Raw genomic sequence first — 20693 nt, 5'->3', positions numbered from 1 at the left:
GAAAATGCTCAGCTAGCTCAGAGATGGAAATACAGGCATATGCAAAAGTATGCTGCCAAATTAAATTAAATTAAATCCAGTATTCTGTTTATTTGAGTTTAATATATTTGTGAAAAAAAATAAAACCAAATACAGAATGTGCCATAACTTTTGCACATGCATCATTTTTTGTTTCATTTTTTCCAATATGTTAAATGTAGCAAATAAACAGTAATTGTGCATTAAAATAAGCAAGAGCGTGTTCTCTGTTGAGGATATTTAAACTTATTTTCACTTAGAAAATCAATAAAACGTGTAATTTGACCAGGGGCGCACAAACTTTTCCATACGGCTGTATGTCACGGAACAGAAGGAAAATGCATTAAGCATCTGATTCACATTGACTTTCTGTCTGTGTGGATTTTGAACATTGTAGAGAAGAAAAGCATCTGATTTTTCTCCTTTTTGTTGTTTTATTCACTTTATTTTCTTTCTCTTTACACTGTTTGAACATGGAAGCTGCCATTAACATTGTTTGAACGTTTCATGACAAATACAATAAAAATGTTCCAGAATGACTTTTTAATAAAATCTTGTTACATTGATATACTAAAGGGCTCATATCATAGAAACCTGAATTTCATTTTTTTTAAATAAAGAAATTTGATGTAATAAGTTTCCAAACATACTGTTCACTCCCCAGTCTATGTGGTCCAGATATGGAAACCAAGCTGCAAAAACAACTTGTTTTGAATTAATTATTCCTGTGATGTCACGAGAACCAACTCATTTACATATAGACCACAAATGCTGTAAGTGGACCTGAAGGGATGAAAATAAAATACAAGAAAAATTTAGTTTAAGAACATTTTTTCCCTTCTCCTCTAAAATGACCATTTTGGAGATACAAGATGAGGTTTTGTTACAGCAGTAATTACAGTAAGTAATCTATTTAATATTTATATTGTGGGCTTACAGGAAAAACTAACACAGCTCTTCCGCACTGAGTTAGAATATTATAATCAGATTTGTATGAATGATGTCAGAAATTTGATTTTAGTTACTATTCTTATTGTCTTATCTCCCAGGCTTATCCATAAGTATGTGTTCCCATCAATCTGGGCTGGAACAGAGTAGCTGTGTATTTACCTCTCCCTCTTGCCCCCCTCTGCTTGGCCAGAAGGGACACCTTATGGTGGGAGAGACCTGCATGTCCCTGGGGAGGGGTCACTGTCTAGCATGGACGTCTGGGGGCAGTCAGTCCTGTGGCAAGCTGTTGGAGATGAATAAGGACACACACTCTCTCTCTCTCTCTCTCTCTCTCTCTCTCTCTCTCTCTCTCTCTCTCTCTCTCTCTCTCTCTCTCTACTCCATGTAAATAAGTCTTAATGAGGCAGAAGGTGCACTTGAACTGCCCCAGTGTGTGGACAGCGCTCAGGGCACCTTGAGCCTGACCTCTCGCCTGCCACAGACACACAGCACCCCCTCACTCTCTTCTCCAAGCTGTTGCCATCCCACTTTTTTCATTCCTCCTTCATCTGTTTATTTCTGATTACACACACAACAGCTCCACACACACGCAACTCTGACAAACACTCAAACTCACACACACTCTGCCAGGTGGCTGCTGTGTTCTGTGGGTTCACTGCGCAAAAAAAAAACCAGCCTTGCCTATAACTCCCACTTATATGAACTTACGTGAGCAATCACGACTCTGTGTGTCTGTGAGTGCATATACTTTTTATAGATTCACTCTTATTAAAGGCTTCTAGGAAATATTATAATCTTTCTGTTAAAAACAAAAACGGTCCTGGAAACACAGCAGGAATAAACATGTATTAAAGTAAATGCAGAGGAATGCATTTAGCCCAACTATGCTTTAATAAAAGCCATTAGCCTAATAATACCTGTTCAAGCAATTACTGAAGACAAACGGTGTGCTGTCATACTGAAGCATTATTAAAGATGTTAGAAAGCCTTCTCTGAAGTGTAGCAGCCATTCACTGTATGATTACAAGTAATTTTTGGGTTTAAAATAACTCAGAACAAAGCACTTAAGAAGAACTGCTCTGGATTTGTCCACCTTATTCTTATGCCCCATGATGCTTTGAGTGAACCAGCTCTACAGAAATGCTCCCTGTATGTTCACTATGGTTAGCACCAAGCTAGCAGGGTAGCTCAGTGTTATTTTGAGTTCAGTTCTAGTTTAAATGCATATATTTTACGGTCACAACTCAACTCAGCATGTCTTTTATTTTTGGAGCACTATCCTGTTAGCTGGTTAGCTTTATGCCAATCTGCTCTGCACTGTTAGAAATACAGGTTAAATTAAAGGGTTTTTTGCATCATTAAATGGTTCTTCAGATTGGTGGAGAATTTGCTATAGATGGTTCTGCATAGAACCTTTTTGAAAAGGGTTCAATATAGCACCAAAAAGAGTTCTTCTATTGTTATAATGTCAAGCCTGTAACAATAGAAGAACCCTTTTTGGTGCTTTATAGAACACTTTTTTGAAAAGGTTCTATATAGAACCATATAAAACACATTTCATTCACCCTGTTCTCACATATTGTGCTGCCTTATTGAAATGTCCTACTGTAGGGCATATTTAGGTAGAGTGTTACATAAAACCGTAGGTCGGATGTTTTGATAGCCGAAGTCAGATGAAGCTGAAGTTGGCTTCCTATTCACCAGCTTCTTGTTCGAATTTTCCCGTTCCACCTTAAATGGTGCTGCAGTTATTGTAACACCTTAAACGGCAGAATGTAATCACTGTACCATTTAAGGTGGAACAGGAAAATTCAAACAAGAAACTGGTGAATAGGAAGCCAACTCAATCTCCTTATCAGAAAATGTTACCTTATTAGGGGGTAAGTAGGACAACACAACCTATTTGAAGTAAGGCTGAATTAGCATTAAACCATAAGTTAGTTACTAGACTATAGTGATGATATGGGCATGCTCTCTTGGTGGGTAGGACAAATGGTAAGAACCCTGATCTAAGTCTTGAGCCATTGGTGGTAACATTACTAGTCAGCTAGGTTTGCGAGTGCTAACCGCTAAGCCGCTTAGCAGCTAAGAGTCTAATAGCTGAACACAGATTACAACACTGCCATCTAGGAGTTGGGGTTTTAAACACAACACAAAATGAACCACAGTCTGCCACGAATCTTTGCAGGTAAACTATTAAATAAAAATTGCTATTATGTTTTTGAGATTCAGAACAGTATCACAAAACATAATATCGCAATACAAAAAGTGTATCGATATTTCCTCACACCCCTACGAAATACAGTGGTCAAGTGATTATTCTGCTCAGAACTGATGTGTTTATTTCATCTGTCATCCTTCAGGTAAGCAAGATTATAAGAAAACAAAGCCAGCTCTGAGAGCCACACGCCTGAAGGCTGAGGCAAAGAGGAGCGCACCAGGAATCAGGGTGAGATGACTGTCCTCATTAACTCTCCCTCTGTCCCAACAAACACCACATCCAAACAGCGGGTTGGTGTATCACGCCTGTGTTGAGTCTATCTGGAATGTTCCCCCCTCTTCACACTGTTCTGTAGTGTACTCCTCCAAAATAGTGTTCTCCTCTATTCACACTATTCTTAAATGTTCTCTCCCCATCCACACAGTTATACACTCTTAGAAAAGATGGTTCTTCAAGGGTTCTTTAGTAAAGGAGAACCATTTAGAACCATGAGTTCTATGCAGATCCATTTCATGATGAAATGGTTCTTCAGATTGATCAAAAATGTATTGTATATGGTTTATGTTGCAAGCTTGACATCATAACAACAGAAGAAGCCTTTTTGGTGCTACATAGAACCGTTTTCAAAAAGGTTTTAAATAGAACCATATACAACACATTCTCCAACAATCCAAGGAAACTTTTCACAATGCAGAGAACCATTCAAGCATAAAATTGTTCTATATAGAACTCATGGTTTTAAATAGAACTATTCACTTCACTAAAGAACCTTTGAAGGACCATCTTTTTTAAGAAAGTAGGATGTTCTCCCCCATTCAAACAGTTCTGCAGTATTTTGCATGTTCGCTGTTCTAGAATGTTCTGCCACATTCACGTTGTTCTTTAATGTTCTCTTCCTGTTCACTCAGTTCTAGAATATTCTGCAATATTTACACTAGATGCTGATTGCTGGGAGTCCCCTAGAATGATCTTCTGCTATTTATAATGAGTTTTTTTTCTTTATTCACATTCTACTAGGATGTTTTCCCCTTATGCGCATTGTTATAGAATGTTCTAGCTACTCACACGTTCTTAGAATTCACACTGTTCTAGAATGTTCTACCCCATTCGTACTGTTGTAGAGTGTTTCCCTCATTCATACTAGTTCTTTTGGTTTGTCAGTTCATGTTCTGGGACAGTATAAAGTAAACAACATCAGAATGTCTGTGTTTGTTGGGAAATGTTTTTAGGTCTTTAGATTTGATTGTAATGAATTATAATGCTTCAGTGAAATATGCCCTGGTTTTTATGGCTACGTGAACTTATAAATAAAAAAGGCTGGTGCATTATTTCTTTACCCAAATGACCAAATGACATCAATTCATGGTGAAACCTGAGATTTCCTAATGCAGTAGATCAGTTTCTAAATGGATCAATTTTAATTGTTCTGTAACTCAAGGAAATCCGCCTTATTAACATGGAGCCAGGGTTCTGCTTGACTCACAAAGGAATGACTGTCTCTCTATCTCTCTTTCTTGTTCTCTCATTCTCTCTCTCTTAGCTTGGCACCTGTCATTTACCAGTGATCAAGAGTTTGAATGTGCAACATCTCACAACTCCTGTGTCTTACATCATTTTATAGTAAAAAAAAAAAAACACACTGAGTCTTATGTTTAAGGCAGTGTTTTCCAGCTCTAGCTCTGGAGTGAGTAGTGTAGTCCAGCTGCACTGCACAGTTCTCTGTTTTCCTTTTCCCGCACACCTGATTCAGCTCAAGAAGGACTTGATTGTTAGCTAATAATGTAACTCAGGTGCAAAAACATGAACTTGCACAGTGCAGGTGGACTACAAGACTGGAGGTCTGAGAGGCTCTTCTAGAGACACTTTCTGCTTAAGCTCAGAAAATGGAACTAAGCTCGACTAAGCCCTTTGTCTCCAGCTGCATGCTCACAATTGGAGTGGCAGAGGCCACATATGGCCGCTGGTGACCCATCGTCAAATTTTTGCGCCAGTCCAATAATGTCTCCTAAAGCTAAAGTATACTTAAAGTATACTATTTTTTCCATACAGGAGGCAATATTTATTGTTACTGCTTGTAATGTGTTCTCTGCACGCACCACACATCTGCACACTGAATTGGAGTTATTTGGGGAAATTTAGGGAAAAGGTTTGTTGTCAATGCAGAAAAGTGCACCATAGAGCTAGTATTTAAAATATATTTTTTAAATAATTAGCACAATATTTCCTTAGTGAGAAATTGGAATTTTTCGATTATATCACTCCAGCTGCAAACACCTGCGTTTGTGAACCTCTGCTGCCATCAGTTCATCACTGTCTCTTTAAATGACACACACAAAGTGACCTGCATGCTGAAAGCTCCCTCTTGTGGAAAGACTTCAGACTGAATGGGTATGAATGAGTGAGTGAGTTTTAAAGCCACTTCCATGTGCTTAACATGTTAAAAATAAATAAAAAAAAAAAAACACCTGTTTTTCGAAGTTTTAGCAGAGTCACTCTGGAATTTAGCAATAATAGATGCATGGGGGAAATCACAATGTATTATATTTTCATAATTTTATAACCATTGGGACACTTAAGCTGTACAGGAAATGCTGAGAATTTTCCTTAGACAGTATATTGCACTCTGGGAAACCTGCAGTAGAGACAGTAACTACCGTAACAGTTCATTACATGGCCTATAATCATCCAGTGTTTTAACAGTAATTGAATAAAACATTACATGTACTTATATGATATCTAAAAATATTACTCAAACTCAGTTTTTTCACACACTAATAAGTGTACACTCCCACTCACATTAAGCTCTGAATTATTTCATGGTTGTCTTCAGACATGTATTCTTCTTATGAGATCTCATATGTTCCCTTAAGACTTATATTACTTTTCATTATTTTTATATTACTTATTATTATATATACTGATATTTGTTTAGTAATACTAGATAAGGCTGAATTTTTCTGTAATAATGGCTAGTTTAACCCCTTAAATGGAATAAGAATAGCTCAACCAGTTTACATTGAAGTAAGGGGTGAAATATATGACCTGTACAGTTCTGGTTGGAGTGGTTTTGTAAAAACTGGCGCTGGACCAAAGTGATTTGTGATTAAACAACTGCAGCGTGGCTTCTTGGAGACTGTTCTTATTATATCTTTATTATATTTATTTATGTGAATTAATTGGCCTCAAACCTTGAAATGTTTATAGATTCATTTTTGCATAATGTACATTTGGGAATGATTAATAAAAGCAGCTGGACATTAGCTGTATGGTCAAACCAAACTCCTCTCTGCAGGTACGCTATTAAATCTTGGAGGTGAAATGATTTGTTTATATGTTTTGGCTGGACATGTCAGTGCGTTTGTTTACGGCCTATGAATGTCAGCTGTTGGTCAGTGCCTTGGAAAGTTTTTGAGGAACATGGACTGCGGCGTGTTTGTATTGGCCTGAGCGGTGAATAATGGACTTCTCAGCTCCACACTTTTGTTTTGTGTTGGCCCGAGCTGTAAGCTGTAGCCTGCTCTGTGGTATGTCTCCCTTGGCTTCACTCTCTCGAGGAGTTGACTCAGACTTTACCCCGCTTGTTTTTCCATTGGCTGTTCCCTCTGGCCGCGCACGCTTGGCAGGTGGCTCTGCGTCCCTGACCATTCCTCAGTCAAGCTGGAGTAACACACTGGCAACTGACATCTGCACAGCTCTCTCTCTGTCTCTCTCTCTCTCTCTCTCTCTCTCTCTCTCTCTCTCTCTCTCTTTCTCTCTCGTTCCTTTCATCTTTCTGTCTCTATTATTGTGTACCTTTTTCTTTCTTAGTTTCTTTTCCTCTCTTTCTCGCTATTTCTGTCTCTTTCACTGTTTTTTTCTCACTTTTCTCTTGCTGTTTCTCAGTTTCTCACTTACTCTCTTCCTTTCTCTCCATTTCTCTTTCTTTATATATTTGTTCTGTCACTCTCACTCTTTTTCTGTATGTCTCTGTTTATCTCTTTTAACTCTTTTTCCTCTCTCATGTATGTTTCTGTCTCAATTTTCTATCTCTTTCTCTCAGTCGCTTTCTCTTTTCCTCTGCTTACACTATTTTTCCTCTTCTCTTTCTCCTCTTCTGTCTAGCTTTCTGTTTTTCTTTCTTTCGTTCTTTCTTTCTTTCTTTCTTTTTCTTTGTTCCTTTCTTTCGCCTTCTTTCTCTCTGCCTCTGTCTTTATCTTTCTCTGCCTCTTTCTTTCTTTGTTTCTTTCTTTGTTTCTTTCTTTCTTTCTTTCTTTCTTTCTTTCTTTCTTTCTTTCTTCCTCTCTCTCTCTCTCTCTCTCTCTCTCCTCCAGCTGTGCTCGCTCTGTGATGCAGGCCGAAGCAGTATGTGAGCGGTGTGTCAGGCCGCAGTAGGTTGGCAGTCTTCGTGAGCTGCTGTTCTCCATCCACTGACCAGTTGGTGTGCTGGGATGTTGCCCGCCGGCATGGGGCGGCATTGGACGCCAGGCCACCTGCTGTGGGCACCACTCCCCCCCTAGTGCCAGGCTCAGCGGATGGCACAGCCTGGCACAGAGGAGAGGAGCTGGCTGCCTCCTCAGTGTAGACCGACTGGCCTGGTAAACGGCGTGCCAGCACACTGCCCCTGGCACTGAATACTAAACATCCACAGACCCGACGCTTTTAACTGTTTCACTCTTTGGCTCCACATTCCAGTGCAAGCATTAATGAGTTCAACTGAAAATATGCAATTTTAAAGAGGCTGTGTTATGGAAAACAATTTTTAAATAAAAATGTTGGAGTTTCAGAATGTTTCCCCAGTCCATACATTTCATATGTGTAATCCATCCCATATTAGGAAGGCATTGATATGGGAATTGTGTGCAGATGACAACATCCAATACTGTTCATGTACATGTGCATGAACATTTATGAAATAGCATACCTACCTGGCATATCTATGTAGATTAGTATTACAGAGAAATATGACATTTATTTCTATGGATTTACAAATGCAGTAATATGCACAGTAAATACAAAAGTACAATAAATACATCTTCAAATTAGGGTTTTCGTTAGTTGGTAAATATCAGTATTTGTCCAGTAAAGATCCTTTGCAAGATAAATTAAAATACTGCCCTGCTGTCCTGCATGTGGGAAGGGACCACCATGGACTGCCATTAGAGGCGGAGCTGTGCTTAAATTCAGTCAGTAACCAGTGCACTGAAACATTTAACGCAAATAAAGCTCCTGTTTGGTTTATTTTACTGTCTACTCCGTTATTTATGGCTACTGCTAAAACTGCCTTTAGGAGTGCTCAAGTAAGTTTTACGATAAAACTCCAGTGCATCTATGAACTCCAGTGAATTCTATGAATTTAGGAATTTTACAGATTTGTCTGGCAAAATGATTGGCGTTAAAAGTTCCTAACAGAAAATGATTGGTTTTAAATGTAGATCAAATCTAAACATCTGTTCAATGCCTATATATTTCGCTGTTATCGGACCAAAACCTTGTATCTCCAAAATGGTAACTTCACAGGAGAAGGAAGAAACTTAACTTTACTTTTAATGTAAGTCAGAGGAACCAAGTCATTTTGGACCATTTATTTTAGTCCATTCATCATGAAATTAACACACAATATAAAGAACAGTAGGCTTTGCTTTGAAAGATGACAAAAATGGAGATACGAGGCTTTGGTCCGACAGCAGCAACAAACAAACAAACAAACAAACAAACAAATAAATAAATGCTGATACCAATATCATTCCGATATCATAGTGCATCCCTAATGTAGTCATATGCAAAAATTTGGACACCTCTTGTAAAATTACACGTTTTGTTGATTTTCTAAGTGAAAATAATGCACATCGTTTACAGAGAAGAAAAAAACGTTTTATTAAAATATTTAAATAAGTACAATTAACAATTTTATTGTTCATTTTATTGAAAATAAGTATACATCATCTATAGAGAACTTGTACTGAAAATAAAACATAAAATAAAAAGTAAAAGTATGGCACATTTTAAGTTTTATGTTTATTAGCGACTAAATAAAAATTGTCCCCTAAAATTGGCAGAAAGTGCCATGTTTAAGTGTGTTAAGTGTGTAGAGAAAACTTTTTTTCAATGAGGAAATCTACAAAATGTAATATAACTGGTTGTTCAAACTTTTGCATATGACTGCAAACTAAGCTGCAAAACCTGCTCCTTTTGAGTTCATCATAGTTGTGATGTCACAACCATGAATATAAGTATGTTTACATATATGATGATCCATTCAGCCTACATCAGTTAACCCTGCCCATTCAAACTGAAGCGATGAGGAGTGTTGTTACTGCAGACAGTCTTTAGCTGTGTTATTGGTAACTGTTTTTGGTCAAATTAAAAATACAGGAAACCTGTAGAAAAGGGTGCCCTTTAATTGAACAGATATAAATGATTCATTCTGTCTTTTGTTTTAGTTGATTATTTTTCTGAATATATAAGATTTATCACAGTGTTAAAACACAGCAGAAGTGCTTGTTTCATGATATAATCTTTGACCATTACCTCATTAACAGGCTGATATATGTTAGTGTATTTACTACATTGAAGCGGAGGTCGATCAGCACCTCGTATAACTCAGCCTGTGGAAGTCGGAGGGCAGTTCTGTTGCTAGAGCTACTCGCAAAGTTACTGGCTGGTGTTTGAGTGCTTATCTGAGCTGTGTTTATGAGGCTTGTTCACACCTCTGTGCTTTATGAGTGCTGACAGGCTGCGTATGTGGAAACTCACTGTTATGCTGCACACACAACCGTTTGCTCACAAACTGTAGCCCGCCAGTCAGCAACCGTGGGGGGAAGTATACAACTCACCTGGGCCTGGCAAACAGCACATGCTGAGAGATGTAGGCAGCCCCTTAACAGGAGAATAAATCCCATAACAATTGTTTCTGTTGGCCAGTGATGTTTGGCAACCTGGACTTTAAACTTGCTTAAAGCTGCAGGGTCAAACTGCAAATAATGGATTTATGGGTGAAGTTGCTTGTGAGTGTCAGGCAGGACATTTGAGGAAGTGAAGAGAAATAGTTAGACCATGAGAACTGAAGTAAGGAAAGAGGAGAAATCTGTGTGTGTGTGTGTTTGTGTGTTTTTGTGTGTGCATGTGTGTGTGTGTGTGTGTGTGTGTGTGTGTGTGTGTTTGTGTGTGTGTTTGTGTGTGTGTTTGTGTGTGTGTTTTTGTGTGTGCATGTGTGTGTGTGAGTGTGTTAGAGCGAGAGATGGAGAATCTGTGGCCGGGCCGGTTGCCATATGCCTGGGAAGACACTGTGAGCAGGCCACAGCTGTTGCTGAGATGTCACATGATTCTGTTGGTCTTTTCCCAGAGTTTTCCATCATGTTCATTCTAGACACTCTGAGAATAGAGGGAACTTTAATTAATGTGCTTTAATGCATTTTTGCATTAAACCTATTGGTAACTAGCGAAGATACTTTCAAGCACTTTTTGTAAGTCGCTCTGGATAAGAGCGTCTGCTAAATGCTGTAAATGTAAATGTAAATGTTTTGTGTGTGGGAAGTATCCATAGTAGGCATGTAATGATTCATAGATTTAGTAATTTGATTTAAGAGGATATAGTTGTTTCTCAATTCAATACATTTTTTGATACGAAGTGTACCTGAAAAAATGTGCTTACAAAAAGGAACAGTAGAAATCTATAAGAAACTACAAGATAACTATAGTGCTGTATGTTACTTCTATTTAAACTGTAATATTTTCTTGCCTGTGTAATGTTCACCTCTGTAGTATCCTGTATTAAATTAAGCTAAGGTAAATGTAGTACGTTTACTCTAATATTCTTTTAGGTAACTTGTAGAAATCATCTATGTTACTATTCTATAGATCTTTTTCATAAGACTATGTTCATGTCTAATGTTTCCATATTAGGTTTATTAGAGCCAATTAGAGACTTAAGAATGATGTGCTGTAGAGTAGCCTGATCCATTCAGACTGCTAGCAGCGTAGAAATATATAATATAGTATAGTATACATATATATATATATATATATAGTTACAGCTGGGCGATATGGCCAAAAATGTTACCACGATAAACAAAATTCATATCGTTCGATATCGATACATACTGCGCGATAAATGTCAAATCATTACTTCTTTCAAGTTTGAAGGCTGATTTTTGGTCCTGGGTGGTTAATTGCTGTTTTAAACTATCCTTTATGGTCTGAACACGTCAAACACTCAAACAGTGGGACATTTCACAAATCTGTCATCGGAGAGTGGGAGAAAGTGGGAGAAAGAGCTGTTTTTACCAGCTAGAAAAGCATGGCTATTTTGTAATAGTCATAATTTAAGAAAGAAAACAGATTATTTTTAGCTGGTGACGAGCGCTCGGCTACCCCGCTACAAATGACATCACAGTATTCAGACACCAGCTAGCGACGACTGGATTTCTCTATACTATCGTAGTAGTTTAAGTGGTGAACCGCAAAATATCAACACCAGACAAACAGAGTCCTCCTTTTAGGTATGTTTAAACTGAAAGCGGTGCTTTTGTGTCTTCTTTGATCTACAGTATCCTCAATTCTCCGTGTTGTGGAGTGACGGAGTGCTGCTTCAAGTTAGCCAGCTGCTAAAAACAGCTAGCCTGGAAAACTAGCGCTCTCCCGCTCTCCAATGCCTCACAGCTTCCTCAGTTTACTTTCGTTTAAATCAGGGCTGTGACTTGCATGAACCCACTTCTTTCTTTCACTTTCGTTGCTTGTGAATGCACTAAACTTAAATATGACTGTCTGAGTGCTGTAACAGCGCTGTAGTTGTGAGGATTGTGATATAACTCTGCTAAAGCTTGTTAGGACTTACGGAAAGAGGTGAGTTCGCTGTAGGACAGTACAGTTACTCCACTGACCTCATCACTCACACTCGGTCACAGGAGAACAGATCGCCGGTCGCTCCACTGAAACAGGGAATGAATAACTCTGCATTTCAGCCGTTGCTAAAGACTCATCTTACTCGTGGCCCCCTCCCTCTCTAATCATGTAGAAAAACTCGGAAGTGTGCCCTCTCCTAGTAGTGTCGCTTTCCTTGCAGTAGAAAACGCCACCAAGGCTTTCGCTGAACGTAGAAGTGTGAGAGTGGTGTATTATATTGAACATTTATCGAACATGTCGTATCGCTCTATCGAGGAAAAGTTATATTGCGATAATTATCGTTATCATTTTATCGCCCAGCCCTATATATAGTATAAAAAAATAATAATAAACAGACTTTCATTCCAGCTTTACAACCACAACATGGAATTAAAAGTTTTCTTCAAGGTTAGCTGACTGACAGAGAACAGTGGACATGGCTTTGCAGACACCCAGCTAACATGCAAATTGTGAATTTATATGCTAACCCTGAGATAACATGCTAATCATGAACTAACGTGAACTTAAGCGCTAGCCCTGAGCTAATGTGAAATTACATGCTAGCTCTAAGCTGACATGCTATCCATGAACTTATGCCCTAAACCCGGTTTAATGTGTTAACTGTGAACCTGAGCTAACATGCTAACCCTGAGGTAAAATGCTAATCACAAGCTAACATGCTAACGGTGAACTTCCGCACTATCCTCAAGCTTACGTGCTATGAACTTATGCCCAAGCCCAGAGCTAACTGCAAACTAACACCACTAGCTCAAAGCTAATGCACTAACTGTGAACCTAATTTGTTGAATGTATTGTTGAATCAACAGACAAAAATACACTCAATTCACTTTCTGTTTGCAACGTACACATAGCAGCATAGAGATACTAAACAAAGAAAAATCATAATAAACAGGGACTTTCATTCCAGCTGTACAACCACAACATAGAATTAAAAGTTTTCTTCAAGGTTAGCTGACTGACCGAGAACGGTGGACATGGCATTGCAGACACCCAGCTAACATGCTAACTGTAAACTTATATGCTGGCCCCAAGGTAACATGCTAACCATGTCCTAACATGAACTTAAGTGCTAGCCTCAAGCTAACGTAAAAATATACGCTAGCCCCAAGCTAACATGCTATCCGTGAACTTACGCCCTAGACCTGAGCTAATGTCTTAACTGTGAACCTGAGCTAACATGCTAAGCCTGAGCTAATGCCCTACTCATGAGCTAAAATGCTAACCACAAGCTAACATGCTAACCATGAACTTACGTACTATCCTCCAGCTAACGTGCTATGGACTTACGCCCAGCCCTGAGCTAATTGCAAACTAACACACTAGCGCCAAGCTAATGCCTCTAGCTCCAAGCTAACACACTAACTGTGAACCTAATTTGTTGAATGTATTGTTCAGTGTGTATTGAATTAAGAGCCTTGAATCAACTGACAAAAATACACTCATTCACTTTCCGTTTGTGATGTACACATTTGATTGTGAAAGTGTAGAAATGCGATCAGCTTAAGCAGGTTCAGTCAGACGATTCTGTAATAATTGTGACGGTCCTAGTCAGGCGTTAAATCGAGTAATCGTGACAGCCCTAGTCATCTTACAACAAGTATAACCCTGAATAGATTTCAGAGGTTTAAGCTCCAGTAACGGGCCAGTGCATTCATTTATTCCACACTTGTGTGGAGGTGAAGAAAATATTGCTGAAACATTTCACAAGAGACAGACATGAGACCGTCCAAACAGCCCCCTTTGATGCGATAGCAATTATGCCTCGGCACAAGCCAGTTAAATTGAGAAATAAATCAACATGGGGGTAATAAATGAAACTAAAGTGCATGAAATTTAAAAGTTTTCCAATTAGGAACGACTTAAGCTGTTTGGAGTCTGGCTGGAATGAGATAAATGCAGTGGCCAGTGAGTGCTAATGAGGACGTGCGCATCCACGGCAGCTGCTGCAGCTTGTACACAGATAGTCACGGCCATCGTGGCCACTTTTAATAACCCCCCTTCAGTTTATCTGGCGGAATTATTATTAGCCCTCTGTTTGTTGGAGGACTTATCTCTGTCTTCTCTTGGTAGAATTGTGTGTTGCTCGAAGCTCTGTGCTTGATGTGAGTGACATACTTACATGTATGTGCTTATGTAGACTGTATTTATATTATTAAAATAATAATATTAGGCATGTGTATGATTAACCGATTAATCATTAATCAGCAAATGATAAATGCTATCAGCTAAAAAGTTAATTTAATTTTATTTATTAAGGACTACTTTTTAAGAAGACAATAGCCAGAAGGATGTACTATGTCGAAAGTAAACGTCCACAAGTGCTGTGTTCTCCAAGAGAAAGTGTGAGGCATTGCTCCACACATGGGAGTTAAAATCAGAGGGATGTGGGGAAATCTTTTCAGAGCTACTGAGGTACACTGAGCCAAAGCTAGCCCTAGTCATGACCTTTATGCTTGTCTGGGACAGTAATGAGTAATAAATATAAGTTTAGAATGAATTAGAAATTTCAGTAGCCCCTCATTATATACCAGTAATTTAATCAGATTTAGTATTTGTTTGTGTAATCATGAGCACAATATAGTTGCCAGCCCCTCAGTTTAAACGTTGGGCTTGTTTAATCCATATACAGTTGTATGCAAAAGAACAAAACCTCGTATCTCTAAAGTGGTAACTTTACAGGAGAAGGAAAAGCCTTCTTTACTTTTAATGTAAGTCAATGTAACTAGACTTTTTTCCAAGTCATTTTTTGGCCATTTCTTTTGGTCTGTTCATCGTGAAATTTGCAATGTAAAGGTCAGCAGGCTTTTTCAAATTATGTCAAAAACTGAAAAACGACAAAAATGGAGATACGAGGTTCCCGACAGCAGTGATTTGTTAGATTCTACTACTAAACACACAGCACCAGGAATTGGATGATAACTACTACTAAAATAATACTCTAAAATTGTGTGTGTGTGTGTGTGTGTGTGTGTGTGTGTGTGTGTGTTTATGATTGCATGCATATGAACATTTGTACATTTGAAAAGTAAAGTTTCTCTTTCTCCACTCTTTGCTCATTTTGAATCCCATTTTTAGGTTATTTCTTCTCATCAGTGGAACTTTTTTCCATAGATGTTGCAGATTTTCTGATACAAAACTACAGTTCCATCACTGTGTCTCAGATCTTTGTGTTAAGTGTTCTAAAACCCCATCTAACATGAACAGTATCATTGATGATGTACAATTACTTTTGATTTAGCATTGTTTCGATGTCAGATGTCAAATTTCACCATGAATTCAACCATGTGCTATTCAAGACAAAGCTAAATTACCAGCAGTTCAAAAGCGTACCAGATAATGTGAGTGAACACCCTTATACACTTAGAAGTCCTCCAAACTTTTCAGTACAGTAGTGCAATTTTCTTTCATTGTGCTGCATATCTCTTCTCGTTGCCCCTGGTGCTACTCTGAGAGAAAGTCCCCTAAAGTACTTAAGGTTTGATTAGAAAGTTTGATAATAAGTTATCAAGATGAAGAACAATTGCTTTGCTAAATACACAATTTCACTTAATGAAAGAGGCTGATGAGGATTGTAATTTAGCACAAAGTGTAATGACTAACTTTTAAAATCTAATTCAGGTTTGAACACCAGTCCTGCAGCTATCATCAGTTTAACTTTGCTATTAAGCTCAGTAGAAGTCTTAATTAGAATAAAGACGTTTCTGGGAGATTAACTTTAGTTGAGGCCATTGTGTCTGTCAAAGAGACTCTTTTCACTGAGTCTTACTGATCTGCGCATTTTTGTCTTTAGACCCACTTGTATCAGTGCATTCTGGTATATATTGAAGAAGGCTTGAGAATAGTGTAAGTGCATTTTTAGTGCCAGACCTTCTACATATGTAGTTTTAGCGATGCGATCAAGGATGAAAGTAGGTCAGTTTGAACTTTCTCACTTTCTTTTCACCAACAAAACAGTTTTGCTTGTTTGAAAAGCTTTGAAAGTCTGTCCAGTTATGAGGATATTTTGAGGAGCATAAAGCCACAGAGGTCTTTGCACAAAAAGCATTTATGGTTTGGCATATGACACAAAAGTGCACATTTTAAAGCACATTTTAAAACACATTAGGTGCACTTAAGGCTCCCATGTTTGTGGTTTCAAACCTGCTACATGGACACAAAGTGTTTGACAGCTTCTGACTGCAGTTCAGATTTGAGTGTTTTAGGTCGTATGAGAGTTTTATCAGCGGGGCTAGCACTTTGAGTAATTTGGTTATGACTGTACAGTATTTATTCATCCAGCTTTACACACAGTTGGCTTTTTTATTTTGGCTGATCTGCGTGCAAAAGTTGTATGCCAAAAAATTCAAATATAAGAATAAGTATTAAAATGGAAAAACATGTTGCAAATACAAATAATAAGAATTAGATCAAACATAATATTTCAAAACTTAATATTTCACCAGCATTTTGACAGTCTTTGTTTTCATATCAGATTTTGCAAACATTTTTTTGCTTACTGGAATCGTTCCTTTGCTTCTGAATTTTAACTTTTTTTTTTTTTACAGAAGAGTAGGTAGTGAGTGATAGGTCCTCTGACCCTTAGACACGCCCACTTAGTGAATAATAGAAAGTCTCCCAAGTTGATGGAAACCATCTTACCACATGCAAAATTATTATATATGATATATTATGCAATCACCTGATCGCAATTATCCAGGCTGACCATATTTACTCTCCACAGGTTTTAGCTTTCACACTTATATGTTTACATCACACCAAACTGAACGTGAAAAGGTTGGACTGAGGTACATACATGTAAATAAAGCAAAGCATAAACACATTTATTGAGACATACCAGGTCTTATGGAAACAGCGAAACTTGGTGGCTTATTGCCATTGGTGTTACACCTTTAGAGGTCAGCGGTGTTTGTTTATTTGAGTTTGAGCTGTGACTTTTGTCAGTTGGCTACTAAATATCAACAACAAGATGGACTGATATGGGAATTGTAGACCAATGTTAATATCCCATATGTTACACATACACATCTGACAGTGTTGAAACTGATGCTGATACATAGGCTTTCATAAAATGTAGAAATTGGGATTAGAGCCCAAATGGATTAGCATTAAAGAGGAAAAAAAATATTTCTGTGGGGTTACAAATGTGGTAAAATGAATAAAATGCAGATGTTTTAGGACAGTAGCTCAGCTCTGCCTAAACATTCTGCTCTTCTGGAATAAATATGTCAAGTATCAGTTTGAAATATTTGTCAAATCTAAACGTCAGATGCAGACTTTTTTCAATTCCAATATCAAGTAAAGATTTATTTATATAGCATATTTAACAACAGGCGTTGTCACAAAGCAGCATTACAGAAAATCTGAGTCCAAGTCCCAATGAGCAAGCCAAGGGGGACAGTAGCAAGAAAATATAACATAAGAGCAAGAGGAAGAAACCTCGAGAGGAACATAGACTAAAAACCTATCTTCCTCTTATCAACACTGGATAGCAAAAACAATAACACAACAAGAGCAACATGAATAGAGGATAATATTTAACAATTAATACATAGTACTGAATATAGAGAAAAAGAAATGAACCCAGCCTGTCATTGGACAGGGGTATTTGGATTAACCAGTGATCACGGATGACTGTCGTTAGAGGCCTGTCAGAGTAACAAGGAGAAATAGCTCTATGAAAACCAGTCAGTGTTACTGACCAGTAATAAAGTTACAGTGTTACTGTTACAGTCACTGTTACTGTCCCTGACTGCAGTTACAGCCCTATCAGAGTAACAATGAGAATAGATCTATGAAAACCAGTTACTGTTACTGACTACTAACAGTGTTAGTGTTACTGTTACAGTCACTGTTACTGTCACTGACTCTATGATAGCTCTATGAAAACCAGTGAGTACTTTTCGAGGCACATCATCCTTTCATGATGATATGTTAGTATGAATATGTGAAGAACTATTAAGAACGCTTCATATTATAGGATGAAGCAGATGTCTGAGATTTAAATAGTTCTAGTTTAAGTCTGTGCACCAGCATCATTAGGAGTGAGTATGACATGCAGCTGAGGATTTCTGCACCGCAGGAAAGTGAATAGACATGCAAGAAGCTCAATTGTGGTTGACAATATCATCATACATACGTAACTGACAGCTGGGAAAGGATAGCCAATCAGCCAGTTCAGCTACTTTGTCCTGGCACTTTAATAATTGCATACGATGGAGGAAAAAAAGACAAACTGTTAATTGCAATTATTAATGTGACTAATAATCGGCAGCTAAAATTTAATGATCACGGCGAGCCTAGCCATCAGATTTGGTTGTAAAATTTCAAAATTGGCCATAAAAATGTACAATGTGTGCACCCATAATATTTAATATCACCACTAATATTAGCGTCTGAGCATATACGGTTCAGGATTTATTGTTTTAGGTCATATGAGAGTTTCATCAATAGGTTCAAAAACGGTTATGACTGCACTGCGTGTAATCAGCTTGCTTTGATTGATCATCTAAGGTTTTACCATATTTGGAGTGTTTTTGAGTGATTCTTCTCGTTTCTCTGTGTTGTTATAGGACACTATCCTGGTCATTTTGGCTGTGCTGGTCTTTCTCCTGGGTGTTTACGCTTTCTTCTACCTCAACCTGAGCACAGAGCTGAACCTGGATAATGACGTGGACTAAACACCTGCCCTTAACGACGCTGTGGAGGCCTCTGGGAGGATGGCAGCAGCCTTATGATAAAATCCCTCATTTACAGAGGGCCAGTGGCGCTTCAGTCACTAAACATGACTCTGTCCTACACCTGAACCTCTCAGTGCCCTTCATGACTGCTGCAGCTAAGGAATGCCCAAGAGAAGGCAATATTGTCAAAATAAGAAATGAACACTGACAAAGCCAAAATCATTCGTTTTTGTAAGATGCTGGAAAGGCTTTTCAGACAGAATATGTTGAAAGTGTTGTTTGTTTTGTTTCTTCCTTTCAGTTTAATACTTTCCGATGTCATTTGACACTGATCGTGTAATCTCCTACCTGTTTCTTAACTCAGATTGGTACATTTGACTCAGGAACAGACTGAGTTTACCATTAAATAGCCAGTATGGATATGCACGTCCCATTACTCTGGGCTCACTTCTATGACATTCCAATGCTTCCTCAATCTTCTCAAAGAATTATGTATAATAATTAACTTGAACTCTGCTATGTAACACTGACATAATCATGTCATGAAGACGTAATATGCTGTCATGAGTTGTCATGACAGATTTTGTTGAATAATATGAGTTTGTCATGTTATTATACCTGGTAATTACGCCAGATGTCATAATGTTTGATCTCATGACATAGGGGTGAATGATTTGGGGGAAAAAATATCGATTTATTTTGCAATTACAATTAAAAAGCAGTTAATTTCTAGAAATGTATCACCAGGCAACTTTTTTGGCCAAGAAGACATCCACTTTCTCAGGCATGAGGCCTGAATGCTGAATGTAGTGTGCCAGACATGAGCTCTGTGTTATTAGGTTAATTTTCCCCACTTAAAACCATAAGACAACTTTGAATAATGTACATTCACAGGCAAAGGTTTGGGTGCCCCAGTCCAGTGACATGTTTTGATGATTGAATTGAAAGTAAGTTAGCACATCCCCTACAAAGAGCACACTTAACACACATTTTAATGCACAATTACTGTTTATTTGCTGAATTTAACATAATGGATAGGGGGGATAAAACCTAAAATGCAGCGTGTACAAAGATAATGGCACATTTAATATGTTATATTTTTTCTGATGTGTTAAATTCAGCAAATAAATGTAAATTGTGCCATAAACTTGTAGAAATATGCCATATTTTGTAAGTTTGTTCTCTGTAGACTATGTGTTAACATATTAACTATTCAAACAAACGTAATTTTTCTGGGGGTGTTCAAATTTTTGCATATGGTTGTAGGATAGAATTCAAAGTAGGTAACACTTAACTTAAACCCTGCTACAACATTGACCTAACCATGGCATAACCACATCATGGAAGATGTCAAATACTCTCATGAGTTGTCGTGAGAGATATTGTTCAGTAATGTAACAATGTCTTGTTACCAGTACTATTATTTGTCATGACAGATGGTAAAATGTTTGATGTCACAGCAGCTTATGTTACATGGTCATTTTTACTATGTACTTTAGTTAGTTGTTATGACATCAATTATTATGGAATCTGTCATGACAGGTACCAGCAATAGTACAATGACACTGTTAAATTACTGGACTGTTATATTACAGCGTATGACGTCTGCCATGCTATGTCAGTGTTATGTAACAGGGTTCAAATAAAGTGTTACCACTTGTGATGTGAAAATTGTAATCTTGCAATTTTGATAGAACAATAATGAAATATTCAGTCCTATCACAACGGCTGAGTGTACACTAGTTAGCCATCATGACCTCCAACATCTGTCATGACAGTTACTGGCAATGGTGACATAACATAATATTACTGGACATAATGTGTCATGACAGAATATGACATCTTCCATGACATTAATGGCATGATTTTGTCAATGTTATGTAGCAGGGTTCAAGCAAAGTGTTACTAGAATAATAGAAAGCTTTCACTGTTTTTTTTTAATTTCT

At 37.9% G+C, this 20693-nt stretch overlaps 1 protein-coding gene across 3 annotated transcripts in view; it reads left to right on the top strand.

Moving 5' to 3' along the window:
- The window catches only part of triqk (triple QxxK/R motif containing), a 28546-nt gene extending 9368 nt beyond the window's left edge, over positions 1–19178 (top strand). For all 3 annotated transcript variants that reach the window (XM_036566263.1, XM_036566264.1, XM_036566265.1), the window contains exons 3-4: positions 3333–3418; positions 18640–19178. In XM_036566263.1, coding sequence (XP_036422156.1) covers positions 3333–3418; positions 18640–18747 — 194 coding nt within the window. In that variant the 3' untranslated portion in view covers positions 18748–19178. The remainder of the gene's footprint in view (positions 1–3332; positions 3419–18639) is intronic.
- Positions 19179–20693: the final 1515 nt, after the last annotated feature.

The sequence above is a fragment of the Colossoma macropomum genome, unplaced genomic scaffold (genome assembly GCF_904425465.1).
Source record: "Colossoma macropomum unplaced genomic scaffold, Colossoma_macropomum, whole genome shotgun sequence".
In the NCBI taxonomy this organism is placed as follows: Eukaryota; Metazoa; Chordata; class Actinopteri; order Characiformes; family Serrasalmidae; genus Colossoma; species Colossoma macropomum.
This window is presented reverse-complemented; position numbering and strand designations above follow the sequence as displayed.